Consider the following 17,367-nt stretch of genomic DNA (forward strand, 5'->3'; position numbering starts at 1 on the left):
TTAGGACGCGCATGTATTGACATGACGTTGAACGGCGTGATTGGTCGGGCTGGCGGGCCAGTAGGTGGCGCATGCGCGTGAACGCGCAACGCTAGCGCACTGCCACAGGCACGCTCAATAAACGGCGCTAGTGTTTGTCAAGTGTCATAGCCGTTCCCATCGGCCGAGTGTTGCAAGACTTAAAATCGGTGATTTAATTAGGAATAACGTACTCCTTTTTTTTAGTAAAATTGTGAAACTTTAAGCAATAATGACCGACAAAAAAGGTAACTATATGTCATAATCATGCGTTAGATATCTGTTTCGTTGCGTGTGTAATGTATACTGAGACAGTGTGAGGGAAATAATACAGACACATATGCATATCAACGCGCGTTTCATATACACGTATACGTAACGCACACACGCGTATGCGCGCACACACACGACACGATACAACACGAATACCGAGGAACTCTCGTTCGAGATAAGCCGTATATACCTCACCACTTGTCATACGACGGGACGCCGACGTCGACGCGACTCCTGGTGCAAAGCGGCCCACATCGCGGCGTGGTGTCGCGTGACCTCAGTGCGTTGAAGCCCAGGCGCCGGCATGAGATCGCTCGAGTGCCTAGCCCGAGTTGACAGAGCAAATCAATACCGCACATCGCGCTGGGCATACAAAATGGCCTCCGGAGACTTGTTCATTCTCTTTCTTCCGAGAGAGAGAGAGAGAGAGAGAGAGAGAGAGAAAGAGAGAGAGAGAGAGCGAAAGAGAAAATATTTTTTAGGCTCCTTTTGTCAGATTTCCAAATCCTCGTCTCTGAATCCTTAAAGCTTCTCTTATTTTCAAATCTTGGATTCGTCAATTCTTGATTTTCTTTGTATTCACGAAACGTTTATGTACACTCTTGTTTTTAATTTTTCTAAATTTTTTTTTTTTTTTGTCACATCGTTCTTGATTGTATCTAAGTTTTTAGACTGCCAATTATTGGGCACTCTTAAATTTTTGGAATGCCAATTTTTAATCTTTATATATTTATCTTTTTAAATAATTGAATTAACTTTTAATTTCTAGTTGAATTATTCACTTGATTTCCTTTATTAATTTATTTTTTATTTAAAAATATTTCAGACAAAATATTATTTTTATATAAAATACTGACTTTAGTTTAGCTTTGTGAGGTAAAATTTCAAAAATTGAATTGTTTTGAGTACAAGAAGTCTGTCAAATTTTATTAATATATGGTACAAAAATTATATCAAGCAATTTGATAATCAAATTTTAAATATTTAATAAAAAAAAAGTCAAAAACGCGAATTTGATTATTAAGATGCTTTATATAATTTTATATTTTATACTAATAAAATGGAGAGATTTCTATTAAAAAAAAAAAAAGTTCGATTTTTTCAATTCCGTTTGTTTCCAAATATGATAAACAGCCAAATAGGTCCTTCAGCAATTTCCTTTAATTGTCATCCTTTGTACATACATGCATATACATATTTACATAAATACATGTATAGAATGTGTCACAAATCATGGTATATACAAGCGAAATGGAAATGATTTTTCATGCAAATGCAAATTGAAAGTGTAGAATGAAATTTTTTTTCATACAAGGCTTTGTTTTCGATAAAGTCGACTTTAAAGTTTCGTTCAAGTAAATGTACATGTATTGACTAATAATCAGAATCGGTTGAATGGATCTTACATGCAATTATTTCTGTTCGGACGTCTTATAAACGATGTCATAATGCAAATAATGTCACACTCTGTCTACTATTATTCACATTTATATTTAAAGGAATAAGGAAATTGCATTAAGAAAATAATATAAATAAAATATAATATCACTTAAGGAAATCACATTGAGAAAATAATTGATGCTATAAATAATTAGAAAATTGTCTAAAATTATAATTACAAGACAATAACGTACAGGTGTTCGAAAATTATTATTATGCCGAAACACATTATTATTAATTCACATTTTAATTCGTCGAACAGTATTTTATAAAATAAAAAGGGCAACATTTTTATCAATTTCTAATTAATAAAATAAATACATTATTGAACTTGCATTATTTTATATCAAGTCACGATATTGTTTATAAATATAATCAGAAATAGAGTTATAGATAATTCATAAAATTTTTTGAGCTTCGATTATCGGCAGAATTTCAAAACGATTTTATATCGAAAATAAAGTTTTATATAAAATAATTTTATTCTACAGCTTCAACTCGCATTTGCATGAAAAATCACGTTTATTTTGTTATTTATATATTTAATTATACACATTATATATGTATATACCTACATTCGATAATATAAACATGTGATTCAACGATACATATATGTATGTGCACACACACGTACCCACATACGCGTGCGTGTATATGGGTACGTATATGCGTGTATGCATGCGTGCAAGATATGTGTGTATGCGTGTATCTATGTATGCATATGTGCGTATATCGTGTGTATGATGTTATTACGTGCGTGTGCATATACATATGCATATATACATGTACAGAGAATGTTCTCTCTTATCATCCTAAATATCTTTGTTATTAATGATATAAAAATATGTCGAAAAAAGAGAGTTAAGATTATATTAAACTATTTTAAATTATAATTTATCGACCCAATATTATAATTGATATTGAAACAAATTCAACCTAATACAATGTGATCTTTTTACATGATTTTGTATACGAAAAATATTTGTTTAAATCATATTTCTTTCAATATATCACGAGAAAAATAATATTTATAAGAGTAGTTATGATATTTTATATGTATATACAGGCTGAGAGTCAAAAATCGTAGCACAACTAAATGAACATAAGACTTTCTAAAAATAAATCTAAAAGTGCATAGAATAAAAGAATAAATTTTTTTTTTATACAAGAGTTGTGTTTCGAAAATATTATCAGATAATCAAAAAATTATATGACGTAGCAAAAAGTCGGACAAACTTTCTTGTTTTATGATAGTATTTTAAAGGTTGACAAAAATTAATAACGTATTTGTATTTTTTTTAGCTTGAATAAAGTCAAACTATCTTATGTTATACATAATAAAATTTACTATCGATTATAATTGTAATTATTATTATTAAGATATATTTAAAAAGAGAGATATTCTATCGAGAAAATAAAAATAATCTTGATATATTTTATTAGGTAAATATATACACATATATCTTTTTCTTTTCTTCAGTGATTTAAATTATTTTAAATCGTTCTGCTAAATAGAAAACGTAATATTTTCATCTTTATGTATTAATAGTCGTCGAGAGGAATTAGATAATATATACAATAAGATTGTTAGAAATCAAGCTTAAAAAAAAAGTATAAACATGTTATTAATTTTCCAATTTTTAAAGTGAATTTTTCAAAAACAAAACTTTGTACAAATGAAAATTTTTTCGCTTATTTTTACACAAGAAATCACTTCCATTTTAGTTGTGTTATGATCTCCGATTAATCCTGCGTGTGTGTGCATGCGTGTGTTATGTAATCATAAAATCACACATTGTGTCACGTATTAAATTGTGTACTTTTTTTTCGCAAAAAAGAAACATATATCCGTGATGAAATATGAATTTTAAACTCGGTGATTCTCAAAACAAAAATTTTAAGAATACAAACTCAGTCCCATTTTTTTGGTCCTTTGTTAGTGTGATATTTAATATATTGGAGCTCCGGAGGTCATCTCTTGGTATTACTCAGTTGTATTTTTACAGATACAGCGGCTGATTATTGCAAAAGTAAGAATGTACAAACATCAAAAAGAGAGAGAGAGAGAGAGAGAGAGAGAGAGAGAGAGAGTGTGTGAGATTGAAAGAGAGAAAGAGAGAGAGTTGGTGTGTATGGTTAAAAGACTCATAGAATTTAAGACTCAAAGTTTCCTAAATAGTTTCGTTCGATCAAATAATCGAACAGACACTGAATTCGAAGCGATCGAGTCCACTTGTAAGCATTTCGTTCATTCGCTCAAGCCGTTCCAGGTAGCCATCCTCGGATCCTTATTTCGTTCCTCCTGCATGACGGAACGATATCTGAAATAAAGAAAAAAAAAAAAAAAAAAAAAAAGGCAAAACAAAACAAAACACACCCCTGGAATAGCTTAGGCAGAGGTCATTTTCACGTATAAAAAATACAGTAAACATGGTAACTTCGACGGTGCGACATTTCATTATCAGGTCTGTGGTCTGTCCCTAAGCAGGTGCTGCGCTCCTACAGAGCACAGCAGATCTATATATATATATATATATATATATATATATATATATATATATATATATATATTATATTAGATATATTATATGATATTATATTCTATTATATTATAAGGATACATAAAGCTTAATTTAAGTAAGTGGAGAGCTGATGGCCCTCCTTATCATAATAATAATTATTAGTAATGTGAAGACACGGCCGCTGCGAGTCTGCTACCATTTATATGTGTATGGCGGTGTAGCAGTTGAGCGCGGAAGGATAGCGCCTACAGTTTGGCTGTCAATATGTTTGCAGCGGACCATTACAAAGACGATTTGATCCCAGTCAGTAGGTGGAGCTCCGGAGATCGGCGCAGCCTAAGCCACGTATCTAACCTCACCTTACTCTATATATTACCTTAACTCACTACGTGTTTATATACCAACATATATTACGTACACACACACAACACACACGCATATATATGTGTATGTATATTTATTTATATATATATATATGTATATATATATATATATAATATGTACACATATATATGTATATATTACCTGTTATATATACGATGAGGCTAATGCAAAGAAATCGATTGCTTCTGTCAGGAATGCACCCGTGCATTCCTCTGTATTATAAGGACAAGATATATCGCTTCAAATCCAAAAAGTATCATTTTATGACATAGCATATCCCTTAGAAAACGGATGGTTTTTTTTTTTTTTTTTTTTTTTTTTTTTTTTTAAATAATTTGTATAATTTAGTACAATTTTTTAATTAATTTTAAAATTCAGGTGATATAAGAGATAAAAAGTTATACATTATGTAGCAGAGGTATGAATTGCACGTGCAATTAATGTCAATTAACGTGTTGCAGGATCTATTATTCTGTAATTAATTCCTAATATAATGCAATTCCTGAATTCACGTGTCATTTTAGAATTACTGTAGAATGTGTTATGATCTTATCTTAGGATTATTGATTTGCAGATTCATATGTAATTTCAAAAATTCATGTCTTTTCATATACAGGATGTTTCAAAATAAGCATGCATGAAAGCACAATAAAATTATCTGATTGTGAGTTAACAGTTTTTTCTGTAGAAAAATTGCATTTGAGTACATATAGTTTTTTAAATCAAAGTAGTTTAAAGTTGATAAAAAATCACTCTTAGTTCATTCAGCTGATATGTTATCTGGTCGATGCTTTAGTCTCTTTTATTAAAGATTTGGAAGCAAGAAATAATAATCAGTGTTTTTATTTCACAGATAATTTAATAAAAAAAATTGTCTTATCAATATTTCTACAGTAAAAATAAAGCAAGCGAATTTTCTGTAATACTAATATTGTAATTTTTAATATTATATATGTCTAGAAAAAAATCTAACGCGTTCATTATATCGTGCGAGATGTAAATCATTTTATGATTTGTTATAGTTATAATTTAAAATTTCTGACACTCAAGGAGAAGAATATAAATTTTGAAGCAAACACTTGGAATTTCATTATACAAATATTTCATACGTAACAGATGTAATTTATTTTCTGCTTAAATTTTCTTTATCAATAAATATTTGTTTACTTTAATGAAACAATTTTCAATTCACAAATAAATAAATAGTTCTTCTAAAAAAAAAAATGTTTTTTTCTAAAAGAAGCAATCGCTAACTTTCTGCTAGCCTCAACGTGCATAAAGGTATAAAATGCACCAGGCGTCTCTCGATTCAAAATAGAAAACGCCCCACGTTCAAATTGCGAATAAATAATGTGACTTTTAGCGCAGCCATGTTTCATTTTAAAACCTGTCGCTTAAGACATACGAAAATTTCGCAAATTTTCAAATTCTTCGGACTTTTTTAACGATCAATACAACATGATCGTAATCGAGTCGTGTTGCTTTTTTTTTTTATATTGAGAGAAAAAAAAACACATGAAGTGGAAGTTGTATGTTTGATAATGATATTAAATATACTCAAATATTTCTTGAGAAAGAGTGCGCGCATGGAATTTGAATCTATTTTCACTTTTGCTGCCATCGCTTTCGCGCCATTCGAATGGGCGCGTTTGACAATCAGAGGCGCAGGTCGTTATATATATCCAAATCAATATAGCTCCAAGATATTGATATGGATATATCAAGATTTCGTATTAGAATTTCGTGATATTGGCTGACTACTTTATTAACTGTCTTTTTATATACTTTTTTATTTTTTTTTATTATTCTATGCTCGACATGTCTGCGTGCGTCTGCAGTGCAGTTTTTTCTAATGCAATTGTTATTTTTTTTTTTTTTAATATCCATGATAATTTAATTATCATGAGATAGTATACAATTTGGGAACAGAATTAGGGATTTTTTCATTATTAATTATATATATATATTATTGCTTTATTATATAAAATTCAATTATGTTGAGTTTCATACATCTTTTATTGGATAAAATTTTAATTAAAACCAAATTCTTCTAAAGTTTTTCTTTTTTTTTTTTTTTTTATTTAAGTTTACGTTATGGATTTAAATAGTTTTGTTATATCAGATATAATTACTATTAATTACTTTCTCATCTTGTTTTATTAATTGATTATTTAACATCAACGTAACTTGTATGTATAATTCTTTAGCTTATTTGTTTTATATTATTCAAATCTATTCAAATCAAATTCCAAATATTCTCGTGCAGATGGTGCGCATACATGGCGGGCTTCGCGAATGTACACGAATGCTGTATTAAGCTCAGCGTCACTTTTGACGATATTTATACTTTATTTGGAACTTGCTAGCTCACTTTTAACAAATAGTGCACATTGCTTGAAACCACGCCACAAGTTTCCCGGAAAAATGTAGTATGATAAAGTTGAAAAAGGAAAAAAAAAAAAAAAAAAAAAGAGCAAGATTTTTTTTTTTTTTTTTAAAGAAGTTTCGAGGTAATAAAAAAAATTTGACACCGAGGGAAATTCGTGGTCACGTGGTTGTACGTCATAGACATACGGTGTAGTATTAGATATAGACATCTCGACTTCCTCCTTCGATGATTGTAATACCTTACATCGATTCTTCTCAATAGTTTGAGAGTAGTTTTGATTTGAACATTTAAGTAGTGAGAGAGAATCAGTGAAATCATGAAAACGTAATCTCACACATAATTTCTGCTGCAACTCGTAGTTGTCGCGTGGCTGACTTCCGGACAAAGAGAGAGAGAGAGAGAGAAAGAGAGAGAGAGAGAGAAAAAGAGAGAAAGAGAAAGAGATAAGGCAGTCGTGCGGCGGAAAAGTTTCAAAGTGAAATTGCGTTCACCTTTAGCATCCCAGTAGATCTCCATGCAAGTACGAGCTTTGTACTTTCCACCAGTGATTATCTAGGCTCGCATGCTCCAAACGTTTTTTCCTTGGCGATGAGGAGTGCGCGATCGCCCACTCTTATGAGAAAGAAAAGAAAAAAAAAAAAAAAAAAAAAAAAAAAAAAGAAAAATCGAAGGGGGCGGTCGTGTCCCCTGCTATTAATATCATTGTTTTTATAATCGTGCATGTTTTTTTCTTTTGATATGCTGTTTTTAATCGATTTAATCTCACGATTTCGCTTTCAACATTGTTACTTCATCTAATCGTTCGATCCCTCCTTCGAATTATAAAATCCAACTTCGCAAAGGCAGGATCGAGCGGGTCTAATGTTTATCATTTGGAATCGTCGTATTGTTGTGTGATCATCGTAGTTTCATAAATCGAGACGTCGCCCCGGAAAACTCGCCTGTGCCTTAAAATATTGTATTCTTTTCGAATCTACCTAAAAGAGAGAAAAAAAAAAATATATATATATATATATATATATATATATACATATATATTTTGCATACGTTTTTCATTATTTTTGTATATTATTTTTGCTAAATTTCGACCAACCGGCGGCGAGATTTCCCAGCGTCACGATGGCTGCATGTGCATGATTAATAGGATTTGTACACTTGTTAATAGTGAGTTTAAGCAAAGTAGCTAGTAAATACGCTAGTCGGTACTGAATAAGAGTGTCCTCATAACGATCTAGAGATCATCGGGAGCGAAAAATTAAAAGCCTTGGACATGCAGGTTTACTTCTTATTTTTTTTTTTTTTTTTTTTTTATTCGGCATCTCTATAGTTTTAAAAATATATTCTCTCATTTTGGAATATATTCTCTTTCGACATTTTTTTACAAAGATTTCTTTAGAGAAGCGACGCATTCTTTTTATTCTTTTTTTTTATATATATATTGCTGAACATGTTTACTTTATTTCACGGATCGAAATTGCAGAATTCACAAATACAGTTTCTTTCCGATGATCCAGTTTGTCTCGAGAACACATCTTGTCCACGGAAGCATTTCGATGAATCACCGTCCGACAGAAAAAAAAATATATATATACAAACTCTTGATATTGGTTATCGATACCATTTAACATGGATCGTTGAAAGTAGAGAGGTAGCAAAATATGAAAAAGATACAGCATCTGAATACAGCGTCGAACTGCTCATTGGGACAAATCGAGGAAGTGAAAGAGAAAAAGAGTGTACATGAGAGAGAGAAAAAAAAAACAGCGATAGACACTTTTACCATTAAGCCGTACTAGCATTAATATTACAATCGGTTGTGACTGATTCGATTATTGTTTGCACCGTGACACATAGACATTTAACTTATTACTTCCCAGAGGTTGCGCGAACGTGCGGGTAGACCAGCGATTTCAAGATTGTCAAACAAATTATCAGCCAGTGTACAAGATGGTACATTTTAAACTGACAAAACCGACGATTAATGCAATTAATTCTTCAATTTCAACCGTCAGTATTTAATTACTTTGGAAAGGAGTTCTAAGAATCACTAGGAATTGTCACATAAAAAGTCCATAAAGTTTGGATTATTGGATTTAATTTTCTGAATTCTTGGAATTCTCATCGCTCTTTAAAATTATTTATCTTTCAATTAACTTTTCCGATTCCTCGTATTCTTAGATCGTAGGAAATTCTCTATATGAATATTTATCTAGATATGAAAGTAAAGTATTTGCATCGTCGATCGCAAGCTCTTGATCTCGCAGAACACATTCGTGTTGAAAACTTGTTGAACCCTGAATCGTTTGTCTCCGCTGATTCGGCCAACCTCTGGTCATATCATGAACAATTTGGTGTGGGCTGACATTTATGTTAGAGAATATATCCATCTCCCTCAACACCAGCGCGATCGCGCACACGACGCCTAGAGGACAATCCTCTTTCTGGAAGATTTGCTCTTTTAAAAATACTTTCGATAACGATTACAATTTTTCAAATTCTTATTTAAAAAATCGTGCGACAAAAAGTACACTCGGGAATTTAAATAAGTATTTTTTAAGAACATCTCTTTTGACTAATATGATTAGAGAAGCGAAATTTTACTGTCTCATCTTTTTTATTTATTTATTTATTTATTTATTTTTTTTTTTTTCCCAAATAAAATAGAAACTTTCACTCACTCTCTGATTGGTTTTCGCGTTGTCTATTCCTTTCAATTTGTCGGCTCTTGATGTCACGTGTAAAGATACATATTTGGAAGGATCATTAGCCTCTTGATGGCGGCGGCACGTAGCGCATGGTGCGATTTAGATAATTAAAAGGATTAGAGAAAAAAAAAAATAGGCGGCCGAGCGTCTCGCGACGTCGCGATGCGGCCGGTCGCTGGACGTTAACTACTTACTATACTACACACGATTCCGAGGATCTTTTAATCATGTTTAACCTTTATCTCTGGATATTTGCAGAAATTTGTGGTTTGCTGAGTCTTGTCACGACTTTTTGAATGTGTGGAGTCTGATATGTGTATATAGTCTTACATGCTATATATGCATATATGTATAAATATATTTTATATTTATATATATACATACATATTTTTATATATATATATATATATATATATATATATATATATATATATGTGTGTGTGTATATATATACATAACTATCGTACCACTATACTCATTGTATAAATTACACATTCACTGCCCCGAAAAAAAAAAAAAAAAAAAAAAAAAGAGAGAGAAAGAGAGAGATGTAGAGCCTCTTCTTCTCGAATTTGACTTGTAAAAATCGCGTCTCGTCATCGCTGGCGATGACGAGGATCACGACGATGATGAGGATAATGATAATGATGGTATAATAATGATGATGACGAGGATGTTAATAATGATTATGATTATAATGACAATGATGACGATGTTGATGATGATATAATGATGATGATGTTGAGATGGACTACCGTTCTCACATCGCGAGTCCTTTGATTATTTGGGCTTGTTTTAACATCACTTTTTTGGAGCAACCGTTATCCTTTTTACCTCCTAGCTTTATTTTAGCTCTGTTTTGTCGTTTTTTGTTTTTCAAATGCGGCCGAGCCTCGGGATTTGTTAATTTTATATTTAGATTAATGCTTAACCCGTTATGCCCAAAAGAATCATTCTGCTTTTCATGTATTGTTGCAAATACATAAATAAAATGAAACATAAAAGTATAATTAAAGAGTACATTGGAATATAACGGGTTAATGACAGTGATTGAGAAAACAAAATAAACGGATGTATTGTTAAGATTTTGGATAATTGCATTAACCGCCCTGAATCTATTTTTCTGATGCATGTAATCGCGAATGAGGATGCTGATGAACAATGTTTCAATCAATAAGAAGTCCCAAAAACGCAAATTCAAAGTTTACACAACTGCCAAATTTTTCTTATTCTTAAAACATATATTTTCAAGTTTTTAAAGTCCATCGAGATTAAAGTTTTCAAGTAATAAAATTTAGCAAAATAAAATCTGAATTATATATATTAAATTTTTAAATATTTAATCACATTCCAAATTTTATACAAACGAGTGTTGAATATTCCAAGTATATTATAAAATGTTTCAATTAAAAAAAAAAACATTTAAACATTGAACTTTATACGGATTGAAAGGGCGCTTGTAATAATACAAGATATTAACAATCTTGAAGATTTTATATATTCGAATAAATATTGACATATTTTAATTTAAGTGGATCCCTCAGGCTCGACCTGTTAGACGAATGTATTTGGCTTCTACTTTGATTGCGTAACGCTATTTGCTTTGAGATCGGTTTCGTATCAAATCTTAGTTCTAGAAGTAAAGGTTGCTCAATGACGAATCATTGTTTGAGAATAACCGTCGGTGAATCGGCAGAAATTGAACTTTGATTAACAAAATTTTGAAATGGAATTCACACACAGAAAGAAACATTTATAAATATTTGATAAAAAATATTGGCGATTTATAATTTTTAAAATCCGATAAAATCTATTAATATTATATCAAATTATTCTCAAGCGTGATTCGTTTTAACTCCTTAAGCGTGGATCCATTTATGTGGATGATCTATTAGCAATCTCGATGGATCCTCGAGAGGGTATGGTTTAAGGTGATCAACTTCTCGAAAAAAAAAGAATATATTTGACAAATATTTGAAAACTCTAACGCAAAGATTTTCGATTGTTCAATTAAAATTAAAATTATTTTATATTTCAAATGATAAAGATCTTTGCTTTTTCACTGTCCTTTTTAGCTTAATTTTTTATCGATAATTCTTTCTTCTTTAAAAGAGAGCATCTATATTAGTTATATTAAATATAAAAATGTTAATCTTATTTTATTTATATTTAAAAAAAAAGGAATTTATATTTTTCAGAGAAATAAAATATTAGTTTCATTAATTTCGAGAGGGTAACGAAATCTAAACTTAGTTGACTAAAATCTTTCAAGATGAGGAGTTGATCATCTTGTAAATGTTTTTATAAAACAAAGGTCCGCCTGCGCCCCGGAAATTCATGTTGGGCGAAATAAAAGCTCAAAGAAGGCTCCGGGTGCGACAGGCGGGCATGATATCTTCGGTTATTTCTTTTCACCATTATTTAGTGACTAACATTGTTTGAGCTTTAAATAGTACCTTGATCAAAACGGTGTATGTCATGTGTAAGATATACTTGGGTGTGGGAGTACTATTCTGGAGGTCGGTAGCGCGTTGGACGATCTCTCTCTGTTATGGCGAAAATTTCTTTCTTTTTTCTTGGTTTTTTTTTTTTTTTTTTTTTTTTTTTTATACTATTTTTTCACAAACACAATTCTATAAAAACGCGAATTATTTCGAATTAAAGCCGTTTTCGAAGCAGTTAGTCTGAAACGATTTAATTTAAATTTAAAAGGAAATATCATTTTGAAGCTAATAAATTGAAATGATTCTGGGAAACATATTTTTTGAAGCAGTTTTCTCTTCAAGATATTTTATATTATTATTAATATTTATCTCTTGTTATTTATAAATAACTTTACTTAATTCAACGTTTTATCTTGAGATTTCTTTACTACATTTTAACAATTAAATTTTACATTTTAGATTAATTTTTAAACTAAATATTTGAACTAATTTTTAATCATGTTTTTACATTGTTAAGTAACAATTATAATTATGCTATCGGATTCGCGTCTCACAATTATCTTGACAGAGAAGAACAATAATTGAGTCTCTCTCATGAAATCGAAGATTCGTTTCGACTGCTCCGAATTATTTTGAATCGTCGATTTTTTAAAGAACCAATAAATATCGAAAAAATAGTTGCCAATATCATAATTGCAGAACCATATCAGAGAAGAAGATCCAACCGCGCCCCGATCTCGACGACGCGCTCTACGCGTGCTCGACGCGGTTAACAGTCGCACGATCTGTCAGGATGAAGCACAGATCGTGTTCCTCGATACCGCGTCGTGGACGTGGACGGTGCGCCGGCACTCGTCCTTTCTGGCAGTGTGGTACCACGTACCATGTTGGCTTAGATTGAACACACACACACATGTCGTTCACGACCTGCGAATTCAGTGAAGCTGCATTTCGCATTGCCTTGTGTTGCAGCGTATCCGGTGGCCCCGCACCCACCGACCGGCTTTGTCCCCGCGCCAACGCAACCCCCAACCTACGGTGGTAAGACTGTGTGATTTCTATTATTTCACTCCTGTCAAGCTACTAGCAGAGCCACTGTGGCATAAAATATATTTAAATAAAATTTTAATATATTAAAAATAAAATTTAATATATTAAAATATTAAAATAAAAATAATATAATTTATCATTAAAAGCTATTTATATAATTATTCCGAATTATTCTGACTCGTTACTTATTATTGGAGCAGAAATTTTGTCATTTTTTTTTTTTTTTGTAGATGTTTATTCGTTTCTCAAAAAGAATATAAAAAAATTTCGCTTAATTGCTGCAAAATTTTAGGAGCTGTTTATATAAATTTTTTAATCAATATAATTTAGATTTTTCAGCTCCGTTTCTCTCTTTCTCTTTCTTATGTCAAAGCACTTATATCAACTATTGTAATTTTTAAAAGAGTTTTTGGATTAATTAATGAAATTAAAAGCAAATCTTTATGCGAACTTATTTAGTTCTATTCAAGAGAAAAGTAAATAAAAATATTTGTTTTAAAGTTTTGTCATACTTTCTCATGTTAATATAACAAAGTAAATCAAATATGTATCACTACCCTCTACAGACTGTATATAATGAAAATTTATTTATTAGTCTATAGTGAAAAAGACAAAGTTTTATGTAACTATTTTTTTCGGATCACATTGGACCGTCAAAGCTGCTTTTAGATTACATTGAGTATTGATTGTACATGAGTTTAATGTGACTAAAGTTTTATACTAGCTATATATTGAGCGATTCTGATAACATGTATCCAATAGTTGCAGGCGCCGCACCCTATGGAGTATTTCCCAATCAACCTCAATTATATGCAACGCAAGGTCCACCACCACCGACATATGACCAAACCCTTACGCATCCTATGGTGAGAGTTATCGTTTAATTTTTTTATTTTTATAAAAATCTTAAAAAGGGAGTCTGAACTTGTATAATAAATGTGTTTAGATGTATCAACCAATGTACGGACAGGGATATCCTCTGCAATATTATCCACCGGGATACCCATTGCAATATTATCCGCCATTGGCTGCGACAACAGCGTATTATCCTGCTATGCAGCCCGCTCCTGTAAGGCCCACTATTATGGTACCTGTAAGTACCTGTATCGATGTATATGTAGAAGATATTTTTTTCATTCAAAAAAATGATCTTGAACACAAATTTTCTAGATGTAAAAAATTAACCGAAACAGATAAATTATTAGCAAATACTGTGATACTACATATATTTTTTTTGTACTTAATCAATTTAAATGACAGAGACAGAATTTATATCTGTACTATTAGTGTAACTTAGATAGAAAATTTTTCTGCGATGCCTATCTTTAAGGCCTATTGTCAAAGATAATTATATTTGTGATTAATATTTGGCAATGGGATCTAAATTTTCTAGAGGTATTGCTAGAATATTGCTGCTATAAATTGCTATACGTGACAAACAATATTCTAACAGATACAAAAAGTAGCGATAAATTTTCATTGAGACATCTAGAAATCTATCTACATTAGCAAAATATTTTTTTGAGTGTTCCTTCATTATTCGCTAGGTTTTTCCAAAAAGACGTATATTATTAATTTTACTTAGGATATATACAGAATGCTCTTTTTCTAATTGCTATTTTTAATAACACATTTTTAAATCGGTTAATAAAAGAAACATGACATGTCACAAGCACACTTAACATTAGTAATATTTATTTTGCAGAACGGTTTCGATGGTACCCGGTTCGACGGCATCTCGCAGCCGGTGTTGCCACCACCACCACCCGGAGTGGCCGCGAACGCTGCACAATTGGCCGCGATGGCTGGTCATAGCGTAGCTTTATCGCAAAAGAAGGGTTCGTTCCTAGGAGGAGGAACGGAGGGCGGTTATACCTTTTGGTAAATCGTCGAGCCACCTTTTGTGTAACATACATACATGTAGACACATGTATACTACTCATTACATTACATTAACTGTTGGAAACGCTGTGTTGTCGAGGCGATGAGATTATGTAGGCAACTTCTGGTAGAGCTCCGCTTTTAGGCCATTGCACGTGGAAATGTTTTAGGTAATCGTAAGATATAAGCAAACCAACCAACTGTCAAACACTCTTCCTACCTCGTAGTGGAATGTTTGACCACTGTGAGTGGTTGGTTAGCTTACGGCCTTATAGTTATGACCGAAATTTTTTTACGTGCAATAGCTTTCTCTCACTGCTATTGGAGACAACACATACACATAATACACACATACATATACTATGTTACATCGATATTTATTAATATTGATAAAACGTGTGGGCGGACTAATCACACAGACACACACACGCACAACACAACACAACAGCATACATACAAACACATGTAAACATAAGCAGCAATCGTGAGAGTTCTTACACGATTCACCTACGGCGATATTTGCGATCGATAGAAGCAATCCAATGATCTCAAGGACACTGTCGCCGTATCTTGGTGATCGATTTGCGTATTTCATGTATTGTTGAACTGGAGAGAGAATCGTCTTGGCCGAGAAAGACTCGGACATGATGACGCTCATCGAACATACTAAAAAGATAGTTTTTTGAAAGCTCATCGTTCCATGGAAATCGGGATGAAAGCATTAAACGAGTTTTGAAGGATCCAATAATCCGAAAGTTTCGAGCCCAAGATTATCCGTGATTGTCAAGAAAAAACGTCCGCTACTGGGCCATAGATCCGAGGTAACGGAAATTCAGAATTTCTGCGATTGACATTTTTTAGAATTTAGAAAGCGCAAAAACTTTAATTTACTAATGTATGTGAAATCTAAAAGAATCGAAGAATATCTGGCTCTGGAATTCCAAGAAAAGTTTGAAGTTTTAAGAATATTTTAGAATTTCAATGTGTGTTCCTCACATACATACACACAGGTACACAGGAAGTTTGTTCTTTTTAGCTGAACTGAGGAACGGAAGAAAATGAAATAGATATAAATTTAGAAATTAGGAGAGAAATAGGAAAGAAAATAGGAAAGAAAGAGAGGAAAAATAATAAATAAGTGCAACAAGTTCTGCTAAAAAAGATTTATATACTGGAAAATCCTCGAATTTTCATAATCTAAAGTTTTAGAACATTAACGATACAATCTCCAGTTGAATTGTTTAAGAAAATAAAATAATAATTGAAATTTATGATCTTGATTTTTTTCTCAAGATTTAAATAGAGTTCTAGCATCGGTTTAATAGCCTCTATTCAAGGATTCAAAACTCTAAAAAAATCTAAAAAAAAAGACAAAAAAATCTAAAAATGTTTAATTTTCCGATTAAATTTTCTTACATTTAATTAAAAACTTGACGAGATGAAATACTAAGAATCTATGGTCATAAATTTCTGAAAGCTTATCTTTAGTAATCCGTGTAAGGATCCACAGTATCGGAGGATCAGGCTCGAAGCAGTCGTTGTGTCTTTTTTACGAAAAAGATATTGCAAGAATGTTATTTTACGATGAACTAACTAGTTAGACCAGGAAAAGATGGATTAATGCTATTGATGAGAAGCGATCGATGTCGCTGCGCTCATCAAAGCAGAAGTAAGAATCAAGAATAGAATGCATGAGCCCAATGTCGACTATTGTAGGAATTCACGTGACATATTGCGTTGATATTTATATTTAAATTATTGTTATTTAAACAATTTATTTGCAGACCCTCCTTAGAGACAGAATCATCAGTGCGACATGTTTCAACAATTAATTTTGTATCTAGAGAGACTGTAAGCAAAAAGAATGAGAGAGAAAATGAGAGAGAGAGAAAGAGAGAGAGAAAGAGAGAGAGAGAAAGAGGGAGAGGAGAAAGAGAGAGAGAGAGACAAAGAAAGTGGAATGAGTTTTGTTATCATGAAAGTGTGCAATAAGCGTAATAAATTGTAATAATAAAAGAAAAAAAAACAATATTAATTGAAACTGTGCACTTGTTATTAGGTTGAATAAATGAGTGAGAGAAAAAGAAAAGAAAGCAGGATATATGTGAGTGAATGAATGAGTAAAAGTGAGAGTGAGTGAGACAATAGTGAATGAAAGAAAACAATGGAAATGTATCACTGCGCAATGATCAATTGTACCAGTTAATAAATGCTATGACCATGAAATTCGTTAATCGAAATTTGTTATTTTTTTATGTATA

General features: G+C 31.7%; 1 protein-coding gene across 2 annotated transcripts; it reads left to right on the plus strand.

Annotated features, from left to right (window-relative positions):
• The first annotated feature begins 107 nt into the window (after nt 1-107).
• Nucleotides 108-17,340, plus strand: LOC140673717 (DAZ-associated protein 2). 2 transcript variants are annotated; one of them, XM_072906832.1, is made up of 5 exons: nt 108-266; nt 13,148-13,216; nt 13,988-14,091; nt 14,172-14,318; nt 14,931-17,340. In XM_072906832.1, the coding sequence occupies exons 1-5, from the start codon at nt 251-253 to the stop codon at nt 15,108-15,110; spliced, it is 516 nt and encodes a 171-aa protein (XP_072762933.1). In that variant the 5' UTR covers nt 108-250; the 3' UTR covers nt 15,111-17,340. The 2 variants fall into 2 exon arrangements, with proteins under 2 accessions (XP_072762933.1, XP_072762934.1); XM_072906833.1 differs by lacking the exon at nt 13,148-13,216 and having other exon boundaries at nt 115-266.
• The last annotated feature ends 27 nt before the right edge of the window (nt 17,341-17,367 follow it).

The sequence above is a fragment of the Anoplolepis gracilipes genome, chromosome 15, assembly GCF_047496725.1.
Source record: "Anoplolepis gracilipes chromosome 15, ASM4749672v1, whole genome shotgun sequence".
In the NCBI taxonomy this organism is placed as follows: domain Eukaryota; kingdom Metazoa; phylum Arthropoda; class Insecta; order Hymenoptera; family Formicidae; genus Anoplolepis; species Anoplolepis gracilipes.